Here is a 20,109-nt window from a genome sequence, read left to right on the forward strand (position 1 = left end):
TTCTTTCTTTCTTTCTTTCTTTCTTTCTTTCTTTCTTTCTTTCTTTCCTTCTTTCTTTCTTCACAAAGAACATAAAAATGTAATAGAGGAGGGAACGGGACTCACTGAAAGTCCTACCCACAGGGGACTGTGAAGACATGCAGCATGGGGAGGACTCAGCTCTGGCAGACCCTCAAACAGCCTAAAACAGCCCCTCAGTCATCGGAAGGATGAGGTCACACAGTCTCCAGTATTGCCTAACAGCAGCGTCAGAGTCAAAAAATCAATAGACTGAAAGGGGAAGTAGATGACATCGTGGCAGAGGGAGACTTTGAAAATCCTACACCTCAAGCCAACAAGGACGGTGTTGATCTAAAAACCAGCATCAGTCAGGCTGGGGCTGTAGCTCCGTCGACAGAGCGCTTGCCCGACACGGGAGAGTCCTTGACTTTGTTCCCAGTTCTGCACAAACCTGCCTTGGAGGTGCATGCTGTGATCTCAGCATGTGAGAGGGAGATAGAGCAGGAGGATCAGAAGTTCAAGCCCAGCCTCAGCTACATAACAAATTCAAGGCTAGCCTGGGCTACATGAGACATTGTCTCAAAAAATATTACCATCAATCAATGGACATAATGAATATCTATAGATGATGCTGAGAACAAAAGCCAAGTGGACAACCTTCTCAGACCTTTGTGAAACATCTGCCCAACGGGCCACATCCTGAGACACTGGCCACAACCGAAGACAAGGATGGATATCACACAGTGCATGCTTTTAGCGCACAACCCAGTGGATCTAGAAAGCAGCATACGAAAAATGATTAGGGGCTGGAGAGGTGGCTCAGTGGTTGAGAGCACTCGCTGCTCTTGCAGAGGACCTGAGGTCAGCTGCCATCACCTGTAACTCCAGCCCCGGGAGATCCTACCCCTCTGGCCTCTGTGGGCACTGCTCTCCTGTGCACATAACCCCACTCCCATAGATACATAATGTTTTTTTAAGATAAAGCTATTTTAGGAATAGCTGGAATCCTCAATTTCCTGGAGATTGAACAACGCGGGTCAAAGAAGTAACGTTGAGAGGAGCGAAGCATATTTTGAAGCAAATGACAATTTGGCTTATTGCAGTTTGCAGGATGCCACAAAAGCAGTGCTCGGAGGGGACCGTAGTGCCGACTGCAGACCCCACAAGGAGGATGGAAAGCAGGCACTGCCAGTTTTCATCTCATGAACTGAGGGAGAGGGAGAGACATGAAATTCCAAATGAACAGGAGAATCGTGACATCGTGACCTTGTTTTGGTTAGTCTTTCCTTCAAAGTTTCTGAAAATTAGTCATTCCTGTAGGATGAGACTTCCCGAAATTTCCACTAACACCCCCCAAATTGCAAAGAGATGAGGCTCATGCCTGTCCTTCCAAGTCCTGCAGCTAACCCGGCTGGGGTGGAAGATGACAGTTTTTCTAAGTCTTGTTTTAACCTACCAACCAACCTTAGTGTTCTTAGCCTTGCTTTCTGTACGTGAATGTACCTGAGTTTGTTTTAACACAGAACACGTGTGGCGACTTAAGCTGCCTAAGCTCCCTTTGAAAGCTCAATTTATCCACGCTCCAGTAAGATGTCCCAGGTTGAGCTGGGCTCCCACGTAGGCCGGGGCAGATGCCACATGCTGAGGGAGAGATGGGCAGGGAGACATTCTCAGTTCTGCAGAATGTCCCACAGGGGATGGCGGGCTTGCCACACGGCCTCCAATTCCCAGAGAGCCCAACACTGAGAAGACTAGCAGGGATATAACCAGATTCCCTGGGTCTTTCAGGACAGTGAGACCCACTGTCTACCAGACTGTAGCTAGGCAACAGGGTGGAGTGATCCTCCTCTCTCCAAGAGGAGAAGAATGGGAAGCATCCCTCTAGCACTACGGAGGTGGCAGGAGATGGAACTCTCGTCACCGGGGTGAGCAGGAAAGAGCGTCCTCTGTGGCACCCTGTTACCTTCCAGTTCCCAGGAGCAGCCTACACTCTGGGGCTGTGTTACAGCTCCAATCCTCAGAACTGTGAGGCAGGACAAACACCACAGACAGACCCACATCTCCTACAAGTGAACTGGTAAAATGGAATCCGGAGCCAATAAATGCAGAAGAAATTATCCAGCAGCCAAGAAGAGCAGAAACATTATCTCACAAGAATAATAAAAAAAAAAAAATTAGACTTTGACCTCAAACCTAAACACGTTTTCCAAAGGAATGAAGAAGATTCAGACCGGCACATGAACATCATAAAAGCCCAAGAGAAAACAACACATGAATGAGCCATAGAAAACCCTTTAAACCCTTAGCTTTGCTCTTCATGAAAGCAGAAAAGCACCCAGAAATCACGAGCAGATTCCAAGCCACCATAAAGCAAAACAAAAGTGAAGCCACACATTCATAAGTCTAAATACAACACACGAATCTAAAAGGTGAGATGGCAAAAGCACGTGATGTGTGGTTTAGAAAACTCTTTACAGGTCAGTAAGAAAATAACCAGCCAACCACAACAGAGACACAAGAGAAGCAGCTCAGCCATGCTAATAGCCAATGGAAGATGAATGAAAACAACTGGATAATGTTTCCCATGGTTTAGAAATGGCAATACTCGCCACAGATAGCTTGGCTGGGAAAAAGGCATTCATACACAGGTGATGGAAAAGTAAATTTGTTCAGCTTTCTGGAAGCCAGGTGGTCAGATCACATCAAGAGGAAAAATTGTGCATCTTGGGAGCTGAGAAGGCTGAGCAGTTAAGAATATTTTGCTGCTTTTGCAGAGGACCTGGGTTGGGTTCCCAGTGTCCATCTTGAGTGGCTCACAACTCAACTGCAAGAACTTTTGGCTCTGCATATTTAAAAGCTTCAAATAAATCGCTATGTCCATCAGTAAGGGGCAGATAATTAAATGATGGAAATGGTAGAACAACTAATAGTCACCAAATGGACTTACAGATGTATCTGTACATCTGCAGGAGAAGCGTTGCCCTTGTGCACCGTGAGTGATAGTTTTTAAAACAGAATCTCTCAGGTGCAGTTTTTGAGAAAAACAAGTGAATTTACAAATATCTTTATTAAAGTCCAGGAAAAGGGCAGGTGGCAAAATGCAGTTAGCTGTGGTCTCTGGAGAGTCATGTTGGGGTGTTGTTAGATCCTCTTGTTTGTGGATTCCCGTTCCAGTTTCCTTTTGGAAAAAGACTCAGCCGGACTTAATGAGGATGGCAGAGCAGAATCCTGACTAGCCCACCTGGGAGGCGGCAGCCGTAGGGACATGAGTACAACTGATTGGAAGTGACCTACACCAGAGCTAGCACTAGGGATGTGTGTGTGTGTGTGCGTGTTTGAGGGGGTTTCCTTTAGACAGAAGTGGAGGTTGAGGCTGAGAGAGAGAGAGAGAGAGTCCAAATCCAGAGCAAATCTTCATCTGTATGATCTATGAGTTGACCTCACATCCCTGAAAAAATGCTCAGGCTCCAGGCTGGGCTTTCATCCCAGTGTAGGGACCCATGACTCATCCCCTTTAAACCTTAATTATAACACCCAAGTCTGCAATGCTCTCAAAACATCTGACATTGTTTAAATCTGCTGCAAGGAGTAAATACAGTTCACAAACAGGCCTGAGGACACCTTCCCCCCAGTGCAAAACCAGTAGGTCAGAAACCAATGCCAGCAAGAAGTATTCAAACCTCAAGCTTGGTGGCAGGTCAGTGAATGGGTCCTGTTCTGCTATCGGGCAAAGCCAGCTCCTCAAGGCCAGTGCTGTGAGGAGACACAGGTCTGAAGCGCTCTCTTTAAAGCCAACAAAAGTCCCCTAATTTTCCTGTCAGTTGCCAAGGCCCAGAAGTGGGAAGGGGGCTGTGTACCATGGCCAACCTCTCATTCATCAATGGCGGCAGAGCCTGTGTCACTGTGATATGTATGAGTCCCAGCTAATGCTTGGAACCTCTCAAAGGTACAGTAATGACACAGAAAATGCTTTAGCTTGGGCATGATGACCAATGCATGGTGAAGACATAGCTATTCTCTTGGTACCCAGAGAATTGCTGATTTACCTCATTCAAACTTAGATTAAAGGCCCCGAGGAACCCAAGCTGAAGACAGCCTCTTGATTCTAGGACCTAATATTTGTGCCTGGAAGTACTTACTGATCACAAAAATAAAAGAAATCAAATAAATAAGCAAGAACCACACACCGTAACCCTGGCTGTGCTGTGAGGGCATCCAATAGACACAGTAGCATTTGGAGAGCACACTAAGTTCTTTAAAGCTTGAGGTGGGGCCCAGAGATGTCCCAGTTAGCAAAGCACCTGCCCTGCCACATGAGGAGTCACGTTCAATCCAGAACGCCCACATAAAAACATCCAGGTATGGGAATTAAGGCATGCCTGTAATTCCAGTGATGGGGAGGTAGAGGCAGGAGGATCCTGAAGCTTGTTGGCTGGCCAGCCCAGCCTAATCACTGACCGTCAGGACAATGAAAGAGGCCCTGCCTCCAAATACAAGGCGAGGGCTACAGAGAGGGCTCAGTAACTAAGAGCACACACTGCCTTCCAGAGGATCCAGGTTCAGTTCCTAGTATCAAAATGGCAGCTCATAACCATCTTGTAACTTGAGTTCCAGGGGGATATGACACCCATTTCTGGCCTTTGCAGGCACCACACACATGTGGTGCACATACATACAGGCAGGTACACACTCACACACATAAAATAAAAATAAGATCTTAAAAAAAAAAAACTTTAAATGACACCAAAGGTGACCTCTGACCTCTGTACCAGCATGTAGACATACAGGCTTAATGCATCTGTATGTTTTTTTTATCAATCTTTGCTGGGAATCACCATGCCAGGCACCCTTCAAGTCAGAGGTAGTAGTCTAATAACAAGTCCATTAAGTACTTTGTACAAACAAAACCATTGTCTACCTGCACTTGTGAGAACAGCATCAACTACAAAAATTTTCCTTGAATTTTATGTAATGATTTTAAAGATGTTTCCTCCCCCAATATCATCAAGAGAAACAAATTTTAAAATCTATTTTATTTGGAACCCCTGGTGTTCACTTTGTTTTATTTTGTTAAAAGGCCGTTTCTAACGAAAACCATTAAACTAAAAGAGTGCTTGTAAATCTATCCTAAAGTTTTAGAAAGTCAAGTTGAATAGAGTCTAAGCAACTGTCATAATAGTCACTGTTGTATTGCTGTGGAGAGACAGCATGACCAAGGCAACACTTCTAAAAGAAAGAAGTTAGTTGTGGCATGGTGGGAGGATGGCAGCACTCACGGTGTTGGAGCAGGAGTGAAGAGCTACATCCTGCTCCACAGGCAGGGGTGGGGAGTCGGTGGGAGAGGGAGAGACTGTCATAGGCTTTTGAAACGCCAAGACCCACCCCCTAGTCACACACTTCCTCTAACAAGGCCACACCTCCTAATCCCTGTAATCCTTTAAAACAGTTCTACTCCCTGGTGACTAAGCATTCAAATATATGAGCTTAGGGTGGCTATTCTTATTCTAGCCCCCAAAATAAGAGTAGGGAACCAACCACTAAGAAAGGGCCCACAGCCATGTGGATCTGCCATTTACTTCACTTTTTCAAGGGATTGTCGCTTTCAACATAAAAACATGGAATCTTAAACAAGTTGTTTTATAAAGCTCACTTAAAGCTAATGCCAAACCCAAGAAGAGAAGCGAGGAGGGAGCGGCGAGGTTAGAGATGGCCCAGCAGATAAGAGCACTGACCGCTCTTAAAGAGGACCTGGGTTGAGTTGCTAGCACACACAACAGCTCACAACCACCTGTAACTTTGTTTACACGTGTCAGGGGGATCTGACACCCTCTTCTGGTCTCTGTGGGTACCCACATATCTGGCATACACAAACACACATACATACAAATAAAAATACAAATAAATCTTTAAAAAATGAAGCTACGTAGAGACGCTTCCCAGTGGACCAAAACTAGCTATATTTATAGTGAATGATGCCATACTGATGACGATGTTTACTTCAAGATTTGAAAGACAGCTTTAACATAATTGAGTCGTGTCCTAATGATATTTGAACTTCATGTCAAATTGTCTCTTCTTGCTTTGGAAACCATGAAACAAAATGCTGAATTTTAGTGAGTTATAAAATGAGTATTTAAAATATATACATAAACATATATAAAGCAAAAAACCTCATTCCCATACTTAACTGTTAAATACATAAACACTATTTGTAAACCTATGAAAAAAATTACCCAAGAATATCTACTGCTCTTAATTTAAAAAAAAAAAATGTTGCTTTTCAAGGCCAGAGAGATGGCTCAGAGGAGGTGCTTGCTACCAAACCTGAAAACCTGAGTTTGAGCCTCAGGACCCACACAGTAAAGAAAACTGACTCACACAAGTTGTCCTTTAATCTCCACATTCACCTTGTGTTGGGTGAGCATAGATTCATTCATTCATTAAATGCAACTAAAATTTTTAAATGTTCCTAAAATTCCAGTTGGCAACATAGATTTTAAAGAAGGTAGAAATAACAGATAAGAATGCTGAAAGGCAAAGGGCAGGTTGTTATTATTCCAGAAAACATGTCATCTACTCGAAACTCTAAAGGAATCAGCTGAAGGCATCTTCGAGTTGGCAAAGTCCATTAAAACATAAATATGAAGGGAACAAAAGCCCTTATGTGCCAGAGTAGACATCAGAGAAACACCTGACTGCTTTAACTCTGGGACAGGAGGATAGGGCGTGTCTCCCTCATGGCTGACCTCAGGCCCAGACAGAATGCATGCTAGTAAACAAAATAAACAAGTTTGCAGTTAGGGTAAAAACGCAAAGTTACAGAGCCAAACTGAAATGTCACAGTTGGAGGCATGTGCTTGAACGCATTTAGCAAATGATTTGAATAATGGTGTCTAACCAGAGAGGGCCAGGTGGATTATGGCAAAGGGTAAACCAAAACGACTGCCAGACTTTTTTATTTTTAAAGATGGAATATGAGCTCAGGTGTGGTGGTAGACAATCTCAAGCACTTCAGAGGCTGGAGGATCAGAAGTTCAAGCTTATCCTAAGCCACATAGTGTGTTTTAGGCTAGCCTGGGCTATGTGAGACCTTGTCTATAAAATAAATAGATATCTAGATAGATAGATAACTAGATATGTAGATAGATAGATAGCTGATATATAGATGGATAAATAGATAAATGTCAAACAGATAATAGAGAGAATGATAGATGTTGATAGCTAAGTAGAAGATGAGTCACACTCATACTTCACATCTACCATAGAATAAGTTCTAGATCAAATATTTCAAGAAAGTATATGATTCCACTACAGAACTGGAAGGGAAAAGTAAGAAAATACTTGTGTTATCTTAGAATCCAGGAAGGTTTTTTTTTTTTTTTTTTTTTTTTTCTAAATATTCAACCCAAGCATTTTAGGGAAAACTAAGACTAAGGTTAACCAGGAGGCCCTAAACAGAACAGTCAGATATAAGGATGGAGTAGAATCTTGTAATATGTGGCTAGTACAGGCTTTGGAGTGAAATGCTTTCTCCTAAAGCCCCATGAAAAGAACAATCGATCAGTTCAAAGACACTTTCAAAGCGTTAATATGTGAAGCCGAGGTAACAAATGGCCAATGTATGAATGCATGAACTTACCCCAGTAAACGGCAAATCTGAAAACTTGGCTGAGATCTTTTCTCCAACAAACGTTAAATCTAATCTGTGACATTCTAGAAGACCGAAGAAAGTGGGCCTCTGGGAACTAGGTTGAAGCAAGGCCAGTTTCTGGGAATTTATCTGAAATAATCAGAGATGAATCCAGCATTTCTGTGTCAATCTGTCAGTTGCATGACTGACTCTCTTGACTTTAGTTATTATTTGTTTATGTGTATGTGTATATTTCAGAAAGGGTATGTGCACAGAGGCCAGAAGAGGATGTCAGATCCCCTGGATCTGGAGTTAAAGGTGGCTGTGAGCTGCCTGATGTGTGTGCTGGGAACTGAACTTGGGTCCTTTGTAAGAGAGCAAATGATCTCTTCAGCTCTGACTTTCTAGACTTTGGACATTGCAAATGTAATAAATTTAACATACGATTGTTATTAAAAGTTAACCAGTATCTGAGGATGTAAGCATGAGGTCTTCCAGAACTCGCTACCACCAAGTTTTTCAGAAGACGATTTTAAGCCCAGGCCCTGCGGAAGGCACTCAGCTCGGGAACTCGCCGTTCAGGTGTGAGTGTGCTCTGAACACCCTCATTAAACAGCTGCCTAGTGGGTCACTGCGGTGGCGAGGAGGGCGACTCACTCAGAACAGCACCACGACAACTCAAGCAGTACCCTTCTCCTTCCTCTCCCTGCGTCCCGACAAGCATCCCTGTAGCACCGGTGGGGAAGCGTGCAGGGTGCATTCTCCGGTTATGCCCCAGAGCCTGTGACCCTAGTCCTGGTGACTGCACACTAAGACCACGTGGCTCCCCAAAAGTGTTGTATCACTTGATAGTCCCAGTACAAAAATATGGGTTATTTTTTAACAGTGGGCAATGGGGGAGGGGAGGTAAAAATCCATGAGGTCAATGGCCTTCAATGCTGGCTACTTTACAGTGTGTTTGCGGTGTGTGTGGGTATGTGTGTGAGAGAAAGAGGAAGACAGAAAGAGAGACAGAGACAGAGAGAGTCTCAGCCACTAGACATTAGTATATATCATTCAGGAGTCATATAAGAGTGTTTATTAAGAACGGTCAAGCTGCTCAAACAAATAAAAACATTACAAGCCCACTGGGATTCATACAGGCTCTTAACACTGACAAGTACTCCCACGGTGGGCTCTAACGCAGTGTTAATTGTGGTTATGTTGTGGTGGTTATCCAAATACCTCTCATGCTTCCTTTAATGTTCCGAATATTCCAGAGGTAAAGATAAGTTTTTGCAGTCATAAATACGTGCCAGAATATTTTTATGCATGTGTGTGCGCGTGTGTGTGCATGAACATGTCGTGGACTGAGGACGCCCGTAGGTGCCATCTTCAAGACACCACATAGCTCCTTCCAGACAGAGTCTCTCGATGACCTGGCACTCACCAAGTTGTTGAGGGTGGGTGGGTGGACACTGAGTCCACAGGAACCTGTTTCAGCCTCACCAGGACTAGGGTCACAGGCTCACACCGCTCCTGTTACCTAAGATCTGGGCACTGAACTTGGCTTCTCATACTTAGAAGTGTTTTACTTACTGACTGAGACATCCCCCTGGTTCCAAATCTTCCTTTCGTAATCTGAAAACACTTCATTCATTATAACTGTGTGTGTGATGTGGGGTGCGGGCAGGTGCATGCGGCATGAACCTGGAGGTCAGAGGACGACTTTCAGAAGGCAGCTCTCTCCTTCCATCTTTGTGGGTTTGGGGAATGGAACTCGTCAAGTTCTCACGGTAATTGCCTTTACCCACTGAGCCATCTCACTGGCCCCATAATCTATCTTTTAAGACAACAAGAAAACAACAGCCCAAAGAAGAGCGGCAGTAGTGGCATAGGAATTCACCTGCAACCACCCCACCCTTGGTTATCAAATAAAGAGCTGCCCCCGTGGTACATGGTGACAGCTGGGCTGGGGTTTGGCAACTGAGGTATATTTGGAGTGTCCTAGGCAGATATTCCATGAGGTCATGCTGACAGGTTCCCAAGGCAGAGACGCAGAACACGGAGCCTGAAAACTCAGTAGAGAAGAGAAATGAGGCACCGGCCAACATGACCCAAGGCAGACTTTCAGGCCGAGGCTCTGCCATTGGTTTCCCAGGCAGAATGGTGGAGATGGAAGGTTCAAACTAATAGCCAAGTACCAGCAAGCTACAGCAGTTCCACACCCAAGCCCTTCTTGAGAAGGTCTCTGCCATCTTTGTGTAACTGAAAAGCCAAAGGCTCAAGTGAGGAAAACAGAAAGCCTTCTGTGGCAAGAGGTTTCCAAGCAACTGAAAGCAAAACTGGTCAAGGCGGCATACAGCTCTAATTCCAGCCCCCAGGAGGCAGAGGCAGGAGGACAGTGTATTCCTGGGCTACATGGAAAGATCCTGTATCAACCTACTCCTCCAAAAATATTAAATGCAGCAGAGTACAGAATTCACTAGACTAGGAGATGACTCCATGCTTAAAAAATTGCTTCTTCCGGCTTGAGACAAGCAAACTAGTATTAAATGGAGCACAGTTATATTTCAATATCTTCTGGCTTTTCCTAACCCCAGGTAACAGTTTCTTTAAATTTCTTTAAAATTTTAAAAAGAGTTATTTGTTTCCCTACAGATATGTCTTCGTAAGCATATCGGATGCCCTGGACCTGGAATTACAGCCATTGGGAGCTGCCGTGGGATGCTGGGAATTGACCCCGGGTTCTGTGGAAGAGCAGCCAAAATTCTTAACCACTGAGCTATGTCTCCAGCTCCAGCTTTTAGTTCTTAAGTCATACTTAATACAACACATTCATAATGCTTCAAAAGAACTGGCTTAGCCAGAGTGGTGGCACATGCTTTAAGCAGGCAGATCTCTATGAGTTCAAGGCCAGCCAAGTCTTCATAGTGAGCTCCACCCTGGAGAGAGAGGTGGCGTACCTAGACATGAGCACATGGCTCAAGGGAGCACACACCCTTGCATTTGAGCTGCTTCTCAGAGGTGGTTCTGCCAGCCAGATTTCTGGCTTTTCTAATTTTGGGTTAAGATTTTGTCTTTGCCATTTGCCACAGGAAGATATTACAAAGTGAATCAAGGGCCAGAGAGATGGCTCAGCAGGTGAGAGAGTTCACTTACAGAAGACCCGAGTTCAGGTCCCAGTACCTACAACAGGTGCCAGTAGAGAAGTCTATCTAGAAAGCCCTCTTATACAGAAACAATTATATATAAATAAATATACTAGTTCTTTATATATTTATATTATGTAATGTGTATTAGTTTTCAGCACAGAATTAAGTTTATCTCTTAAAATACATGATCAGAAATATCTGAAAAAGCTCTATAGCAAGTCATCTTTGCAATTAAGCTGCTCTTGCAGAGGACCCAAGTTCAATTCCCAGCACCCATATGGTGGCTCACAATCCTGTCACTCCAGTCCCAGGTGATCTGATGCCCTTGTGGCCTCCTCAGGCACTGCACGAACCTGGTACTCAGGCAAAATACCCATAGGCATAAAAACACACAAAAACATAAAAACAGAAGCATGAAATGGTTAGTGTTGTAAGCTGATGTTTAATGTCACAGGCTGTAGGCAGAGCAGAACTGTGAACTCTCAGTAAGGTTCCAGTTCTGCCCTGGCTGGCAGCACAGGCCAAAGCAGCTTTAACGGCGGCTCCTGGGTTGCCAGCCACACTTAGAAGCAGGAGGATGGCTTTGAGGCACAGGGCAGTTGATTAAAGCAGAAGGCCCCCACAGCACAACCCCTGAGGAGCAGGGTTCTTGAAGAACCTCCAGCCACACAGGTCACACCTGGAAACTCGCTGAGCATGCAGGCCCTTCCACCTGGGCTCACCAGGCCTCCAGATGGTTCTGACACGAGCATGTTGATGTAGAAGATGCTAGAAAGGATTTTAGCGTGGGATGACCTGACGCCTGCCGGCTTTAGAGGGCAGTGTGCTGACTAGAGCCTTGTTCCAAACACATATTGCAAAGGTCCTTGGAGATCGGTCCAATGGAAAAGTCATCTGTTTGTCATGCGTTACCATGGTAACAACAGTGCAAAGCATCACTTACTCCTATAAGAAAGGTCTCCCTTGCGAGAGACATTAGAGAAAGATCACCTTGTCCTGAGGAAACCAAATGTTAGAAAAGCAAATAGGGTCAGCAGGCTTGCTACACCCCTCCAGCCCTCAGTCCCGGCGAGCACACCCTAACTGTCCAGTATGGGAGGCATGAGTCCTCCACAGGCCAGCGGCAGAAGCCTGAAAGATGACATTTCCATGTAATGGAGAACCCCCCTAAAAACCCCTCAACAGGAATCCAAAGCAAATATCACCTAGCACCCCCCCCCACCTCCCTTCTATGGCAGCCATCTCTAAGGGCTATCGGTGGTCTTCATCTATGGGAAGTGGTGTCAAGCCTTATTGCCATCTTATAAAGTCTATCTCTGTCACAAAATCAATTTTATTTTCAGTGTATCACTTATTTGTTTCCTTTGCAGAGGTAGGGCGGGACCTGGGGCTTTGTGCTTGCCAGGCAAGTGGCTTCACGCCTGAGCTATGCCCCCAGCCTCATTATTTTTATGGTCTGTAAATCTGTTGACCATCTCCTCTGATTTCATAGCAACCTGGAAGGTGGGGCTGGTTTTATTTTTTCCACTTTAGAGAAAACAAGTGGCCATTGTGGCCATCGAGTGCTAAAGAGAAGGCACAAATGTTAGACATTAAAAAAAAAAAGAAAGATTTGTAATGTATGGAAGAATGCCTGAGTTTGATTGAGTTTGACTAGAAATCACTCAGGTAGGTTTTCTGGCAGAGACAGGGTGAGGAGCTAGAGGCAAGCTCACGTGGTGACCTGCAGGTCATAGAACCCACATAACCTGCTGTGACATCCAGAATTCTCTGGGGCTCCGAGTACCAATAACAAGGGTTGGGTGGTGTTAAGGTTAATTAAGCTCTGATTACATCCCAGACAGGTCTCCAGGCACCAATTCTATCCAACAGCTCTCCTTACACCCCCATTTCACAGAGAATAAAGACAAGCACGGAAAGGCGATTGAGTGCCTACAACTTAGCTGCTTGTTCCCTGGGTACAGAGAAGGTGCCAGGTCCAGGAGAAAAACCCTGCCTGGGACAGCAGCCACCTCAGGAACCTGGGTCATGTGTCCAGAGTTGCCACTGGGCCACACTTCTCTCACTCTGTCCCTTAGAACAGGAATAAGGGTTGAGATCCAATCCTAAGCCCCCACCGGCAGCACTAAGAGCCAGCTCTCTCCCAGCCCAGCCCAGGGTTCTTCAGACAGTGTTCACTGATGAAACAGTGGTTGATTTGCCTGCAGCTGTCTAAGAAAAATCAGAGGCACACAGCTTCAGAGGAAATGCCGCAAATTAAAGACACGTGGGAGGCAGCCGTTTGCGTAAAGGCACAGACCTAACGGCTGTGATTTTTCTTTTAAAGAGTGTTAAATAGAAAGGAACCCTCACTGCTGTAAATGAATCCCCTCCCTACAGCACTTTTTTTTTTTTTTAACTACTCTTTCTGGAACAGCACAAGACAGCTTTTATAGATTGGTCAATTTTATGTTTATAATTTCCCCCTCTCTGTCAGGGAAGCGAGCAGAGAACAAACTGGATGGGGCACTCAGGCAAGGAGGAAATGACAGTGTGGCAGTGTGCGTGCTGCCTGCGCTGCGAGCATTGAAGGGGCCGCGGTGCACAGCTGCCAACAGCTGCGGGAGGCACTTCTGCCTCTGTTCTCTGAACAGACTCAACCACAAGAAACCCAAGTGAGTCCTAGGGTTTTCCACGCCGCCTCTCCTCAGAGCCACATCCCAAACCCAGAGACGGGATGACCACAAGTGAGGTGTCTTTCCACGTCTGCACTCCTTGGTCCATCTAGGACAGTAGCACTGTCCTTTCTGCCTCCGAGAAATGGGAACAAGGACGGTTTCTTCTTCATCAGGTGGGTTGGCAAGCCAAACACATGAATGAACTGGGGCTGCTTGACAGTTCCAGGCAAGTGTTCACAGGATTCTAGCTATACTATTTGGGAAAAAAAAATAGGATGGGGAAGCAACCTGAAGGCTTCTCACCATCTCCACAGTTCACAGCTTCAGTATATATATGTATATATACAAATATGTGTATATATACATATTTGAAGTGAAAACCAACATTAGAATAGACCTGAAAGGTAGTTCTTGCTAAAAGTGAGGAAATCTGCCCATAACTCACTTCAGGTTCAACTCAAAGCAGGAGAAGGCTCAAAGTGTCTTCTCCTGCTGCCGAGGGAGCCATTCCAGGGCAGGACTGCCAGGGACCTGTGAACCCTCCCTCACCTTGGCTGTGACAGGCTGCAGCTCTGGGCATATCTTGGAGAGAGGAGTTCCAAACTTCCCTCCTTGGTCTACCGACCCTGTAGCAAGCATCTTGCTTTACAAAGCTTTGATTATTAATAATCACTTAGAACCAGGTTCTTTTGTAGCCCAGGCTGGTCTCAAACTTGCTATATAGCTGAGGGTGGTATCGAACTTAAAATCCTACTCCCTTAACCCTCCGGGCGCTGGGGTTACGCGCCAGGCTGGGATCCTTCCTGCGGCTCGGTCCTTAAAGCACTCCAGCCACTGACCCACAGCCTCAAGCCCCGTCCAGGGTTAAGTGCTGAAGACAGCAGACAGAAAGATTCACAAGGCGGCAGCGGTGCCCAGGACACCAGGGGATTTCAGTCCACTCTGTCAAACATCACAGACGCTGCCTGCACCAGGTAGAGAGCGCGGATGCTGCGCCGGGAACAGCACGTCAAGGACAGCCCGGAGCAACACACCCGCGAGCTCCGCGGCGGGAAATCTCCCACCGCCCAGACAGGAGGGGACGCGTGTCCCCCCCAACCCCCGCCCGACCACCCTATGTCCAAGAATCAACTCCGAGCAACTGGTCAAGCTCAGGTGTCAGTCGCTGCCGCCTCCTCTGATAGGGACACCAGAGCTCCGAAGGAAACCTAACAGAACAATTAATCCGCACAAAAACCCCAAATGCACCCCAGCGCCTAGGAGCGCTTCAAATCGAAGGCGAAAGCCTCGGGCGCGCAACGGGGGCTCCGGCCAGAGACACGAAAGGGGCTCGAGCCGCGCGAAAGGGGCTCAGGCCAGGGCCACCCAGAGGGTCGCGCTCACGCGGCTCTGGGGAAGCCGGGAGTGGCGACAGCCAGGTAGGCAGGAGGGCGTGGGCACCGGAGCCGAGCGCCGGCGCCGCTAAGAGTAAAGTTCAAGCCGGTCTCAGCGCCGGGAGGCCAGCTCGCCAGGACTGTCCCCCGCTTCCCAGTTCTCGGGGACCCCCGGTGGCTCGCCCGCTCCCGCCCCTCCAAGCCCCCGGCTCTCTGCTGCTCTCCAAAGCGGACCCTGGAGCGCCGCGGAGAGCAGGCTAGAGGGGCCCGGGGACACCCGGTGTCGCCTACGTACCCAGCGCTAGCAGAGCGAGCTGTCCGGCCGCGGGGACCATCTTCCGAGCGCAGGGCGCTGCAGCCACCGCGCTGCCTGCGGTTGGCGAGTGGCCGCGCGCCGCCGCCGTGTGCGCGGGGAAAAAGGCGCAGGCGGCAGGGCCGGCCCCCGGCGCGCGGGCGGAGGGACGGCCGCGCCTCCCGGTGGCCCTGGCCGGCGAGCGCTGCCTGCGGCGGAAACGGGGAAGAGGTGGAGGTTCTGGCCGCCTCTCTGCCCTGGGCGGCCGGGGGGAGGCGGACCACCCTCCCGCGATGGGGCGCCCCCGGAGGCGCAGGGGTGGGGACTGAGAGCCGGGGGCGGGGACCTGCGCCCCGATCGCGACAGCCAGTCACCACCCTGGGCCAAGGGCCAGGCAGGAAGCGCCCGGCTTCAGACACCTCCCCGCGGTGCCTGCGCCCCAGGGTCGCCGCCCGGTTCCCCGGCGCAGTAGCCGCGTCCGGGCTGTAGGCGGCGGAGCGGAGTCGCCTAGGATCCTGTCACCTGCGCCAGGGGCTTCTCCAAGACACTCTTGATCCGGAGCCTGGAGACCCGCGAGCGAGCGTAGCCAGCCACCTGAGGGCCTGACCCTAGAAAAGCGCTCTCTCCATAGTTAGCCAAACACTCATTAAACTCGGATTTCCACCTGTGCCCCGATCCTTGCCGGCTCCGGGACACCTGCCACCAAACAGGGCAAAGCCACTCTGTGTCCCCAGATACAGTGTGAAGATCAGAGAGTCGCTGTTTATCATGAACTTAATCGCTCATTAACCCTACTGTCCCACTGCTTTGTGGGTGCAGGAGCCGGAACAAGAGCGCTCTCATGCCATTAAGTGCAGGACAAAGAAGGCCTGGGTAGTGGCATTTTCAGGGTTTGTGGCTCTGAGCTGGCCTCTGATACTGAACTACGAGAGGGGAATACGGGAAGAGAAGACGTTCTGGGTGGACAAAGAATGGCGCATGGGTGTTTGGGGGTGCCACCCACGGCGGACAGCGGCCCAGAGACCTCACGACGAGCCATAGAGTTGTCTCATGATGACCCCTCCTATCTTCCGCCGCCGAGCTGCCCAGAAGACCCGCTTTCCTTGGGGGTGGAGCGTTGGTGGCAGGGTGTGTTGGCCTTGGGATTCTCTTGCTGTTTCCTTAGCTGGATGCTCAGAGTCTTAGGGTTGAAAATTCCGATTTATTGTAAGAACAGAGGGACCTCGATCCCCAAAGAGGCCCAAGGCACAGGGCCTGATGTGTGGGAACTGTGTTAAGCATCTTCCTGTTGCTGTGATGAAATGCACAGGATAAGCAACTTAAAACGACAAGATTCGGTCTTCTGTTCTGTGGGTCACCTGGCCCTGTTACTTTGGGGCTGTGAGGAGAAAGAACATATTAGTGGGGAGCATATGTCAGCCCAAAAGCAAAGAAGGGGGTTTCCAATATACTCCTCAAGGGCAAGCTTGTGTTTTAACTTCTCCAAAAGGGCCCCGACCTACCAACGTCTCTGCCATCTCTCACTAGCGCCACCCACTGGGGGAACCAAGCTAACAACAAATGAACTTTTAGGGGAAAAAAAAGGTGCTAATTCCAAGCATCTTTTTGTTTTAATTAATTAATTAGTTGATTAAAAACCCTGTTTTTGGAGACAGGGTCTCACTGTATAGCCCTGTCTGGCCTTGAACTCACAGAGGTCTACCTGCTTCTACCTCCAGAGCACTGAGATGAAAGGCCTGCATGGCCATATTTGCAAAAAGAATGGTTTGTTATTTGTGTCAGTGTTTTGACTGCTCACACAGGTGTGTCTGCGTGCATGTCTGGCTGGCGTCTGGTCTCCTGGAGCGGAGTTACAGATGGTTGTTCATTACCACCGCGTGCCGAGAACTGAACCTGGGGCCTCTGCAAGAGTAACCAGTGCTCTTACCATCTCTCCACTCCCACTGTGAGAATTGGGGAAACATTTAAGACCTGTACCATAACAGATGGATGTTCCACTCTAAGAGGCGCTTTGAAAGAGGTGTGAAATTACATGGAAAACCATCCGTTCTTTACATCGACTAGAGAATATTGTGCCTCCTCCATGTCTTTATGCTGAAGACTGGCCAGTGAGGGTCTCCTGTCAATCATTTCCTCCACCCATTGCTTAGAACTTTCCTATGACTTTGTGGGGGGAATGGGGCACTGACTTCCTTCAGCAAGACCTATGCCTATGGGCACTTGCCTGTTTCCTTGGTTACAAGAGGCGAGGAGTCAGGGCTGGGGACTGGCTGTGTCCTTCCTGGCTCACGTGCAAAGCAGCAAGGCTGTGGTTGGCTGCCAGCTGTCTGGGAATCAGAGCGTCCTGGTCCTCTGCCCACTGCCCACACACTGTTGGGGCTGGCACAATCAAGCAAGTGGGCTGGTTCCCTGAAGGGCTGGAAAATATTTTTAATTAAAAGATAATTTGTGGGGCTTAGAGGTTAAGAGCATTTGTTACTTTTGCAGAGGACAAAATATGTACTGGGAGTTCAGTTTCCAGCACTCACGTGGTGGTTCCAAACCATCCTTGACTCCAGTTTTAGGGAGTCCAGAACACTCTGCTGGGCACTAAGTGTGTGCATGGTGCACATACACAGAGCAGGGGAAACACTCATACATGCAATAAAATGAGTGGCTCTAGTAAAACTATGTCTTTAACAAAAAGAAAGATCGTTTGCCAGCTTGCAAACTAAGAGGTGCACAACTCCAAGGACATTCTTTCTGTCTTCACTCCTTCCTTCCTCTTGTTCCATCCCGTGTTCTCCCTCCCCCATTCTCTTTCCCTGTTTGTCTTTTTGTTTTGAGGCAGGGTCATATTTGAAAGTCATTCATTATCCCCAAGACTTTCTTGAGCTGGTGCAATGTGGTTTTAGAGCATTCCAGTTCTTTTTCTTCAATTTTATGTGTATGTGTGGTATGCTTGTGTGTACATGGATGTTTGTATGAATGTGGGTGCCTGTAAACATTTGTGCATACATGTGGAGGCCAGGGGTTGAATCATCTTTGACTGTCCTACCTCATTTGTTCATTGAGGCAAGGTCTCTCGACCAAACCCAGAGCTCACTGCTCGGGTTAGTCTGCTAGCCAGCTTACTTTGTGAATCCTGTCTCTGCTTCCCAAGGTTGCAATTTTAGGTAGGGTGTTACAAATCCAGTGTTTATGTGGATCCTGGGGCTCTGGACTCCAGTCCTCGTGCAAGTACCTTACCCATAGGGCCGCCTCCCCGGATTCCTTCCAGTTGATTCTTGTGAGTTTCTTACATTTTATTAAAGATAATAGTTAACTCACTGGCATTGTAGGAGAATTAGGTGCCAGAGTTTGTCTGCTTAGCAGTGTTTCATATGAACAAAGCTAGTTATTAAGGTTCCCCTACGTGGGGCTGGAGAGATGGCTCAGAGGTTAAGAGCACTGGCTGTTCTTCCAAAGGTCCTGAGTTCAGTTCCTAACAACCACATGGTGGCTCACAACCATCTATAATGAGGTCTGGTGCCCTCTTCTGGTGTGCAGGCACACATGCAGGCAGAATATTGTATACATAGTTAATAAATAAGTCTTAAAAAGTTTCCCTATGGACTTGCCTCCCCCTTTCATGTTCCCTAAATTTCCATGCTTAGTCATTTCATGTCAGTGTCCTTGCCCATGGGGACACATACGTGCACACCCCTATATCCCTATATACATGTCATTTGTGTGTGCACACATACATCCTCATGTTTCGCTAAACAGAATTGGTTGCTCTCTGAGTGGAGTGAATCCCAGTGGTGTCCTTGAGACTACAAGAAGACTCTGTGTCCTCCTTCTGCTGCATCCTTGAGGCTCCGTTCCTGTGTTGCGTGCAGAGCCTCATTATAGGAATATACCCTGGACTGAGCAAGAGTGATTTACTCTGCAGAGCCAATCATGTCTGTCCCTGAGAAAACAAGAAACCACTGGCAGAGCTGCGGCAGAGGCCACCAAACCACAGCCCAGGTGCCTTTCTGGGGCTGTGTTTAGAGGGTCCTTTCCCCAAATTCCCCAGCTCTCCCCCATTCCTGGTTATAGGGTACTTTTATCTAGCATTTAGCCAGCTGAGCTAGCTTTGAGCAAATGGTCCCAGATGCTAGGTTGAGGAGGAAATACAGCCATGAATGTGAAAAGAAAGATGGCTCCCATGAGCCAATATCAGAGCCAGTGGCCTGCCGGCTTCAGCATGTACAGGACCATCCCTTGGGAAGCAACACATGGCAAGGGGAGACGATGTAGCAGAGGCATCCACCAGATGGTAAAGGTCAGAGGCCATTGGTTATGGGGGACCCTTCTGGGGGACTCTGCGAACTGAATTTTGGTGGAATGAGGAGATTCTACTGTGGCAAGGAATTTAAGGAAAGAAATGGATGCAAAGTGATGAACTGTCTAAACTTCAGCCTCATGAAGGCCTCAGTGGCCAGTGTGTTCCCAGATCTAGGGGAGGAAAAAGATGAGGGACTCATGCAGGGCTAACTGAGTCTTCCTTGCCTGTATGGAGGAGAGCTCTGCCTTAGGCACCTGGTGGTTTCCATTGCCAGTGTTGTTCAGAATTGATATGGCCCCTGCTTCCTGTCTCCTTCCTGGTGCTCAGGCTGACCTTAGATGTGGGCGCTGGACAGGCGAGTTACTTCAGATCCTTCCATCCTAGACTACGAAGTCCCCAAAGCCTGGGGACTTTGCCCCAAAGCTTCAGAAGCTTGGGTGTTAATGGACCCATAGGTGGTACATGATGGTCAGGGTAGTGGATCAGAGGAACACCCCGGCTGCCACAGCGGGGGCATTGTCATATAACACAGCAGGGGGACCTGGATTCGATGCAGATGAACCCGCTCTGGGTCCTGCTCATCATGTGGCAGTTCCCCCACCCCAACGTGCTCAAAGGCAGAAGAGTAATCCAAATGGACATCCAGGTACGGTGCGTTCTCTTTGCTACTGTGCCCTAGTCATGCTGGATGCACCGCCACACTTTTCTGGAGACAGAGGGGATGGCATCTGG

At 47.9% G+C, this 20,109-nt stretch overlaps 1 protein-coding gene across 1 annotated transcript in view; it reads right to left on the reverse strand.

The window, feature by feature from the left end:
- Nucleotides 1–16,834, reverse strand: part of Tgfa (transforming growth factor alpha) — a 70,118-nt gene extending 53,284 nt beyond the window's left edge. Inside the window, exons 1-3 of the mRNA XM_055617632.1 lie at nt 16,799–16,834; nt 15,609–15,782; nt 15,090–15,432 (exon numbers count right to left, since the gene is read on the reverse strand). Of these exons, the coding sequence (XP_055473607.1) occupies nt 15,090–15,432; nt 15,609–15,782; nt 16,799–16,834 (553 nt within the window). The remainder of the gene's footprint in view (nt 1–15,089; nt 15,433–15,608; nt 15,783–16,798) is intronic.
- Nucleotides 16,835–20,109: the final 3,275 nt, after the last annotated feature.

Source organism: Psammomys obesus, unplaced genomic scaffold, assembly GCF_907164565.1.
Source record: "Psammomys obesus unplaced genomic scaffold, mPsaObe1.curated_primary_1811, whole genome shotgun sequence".
Classification (NCBI taxonomy): Eukaryota; Metazoa; Chordata; class Mammalia; order Rodentia; family Muridae; genus Psammomys; species Psammomys obesus.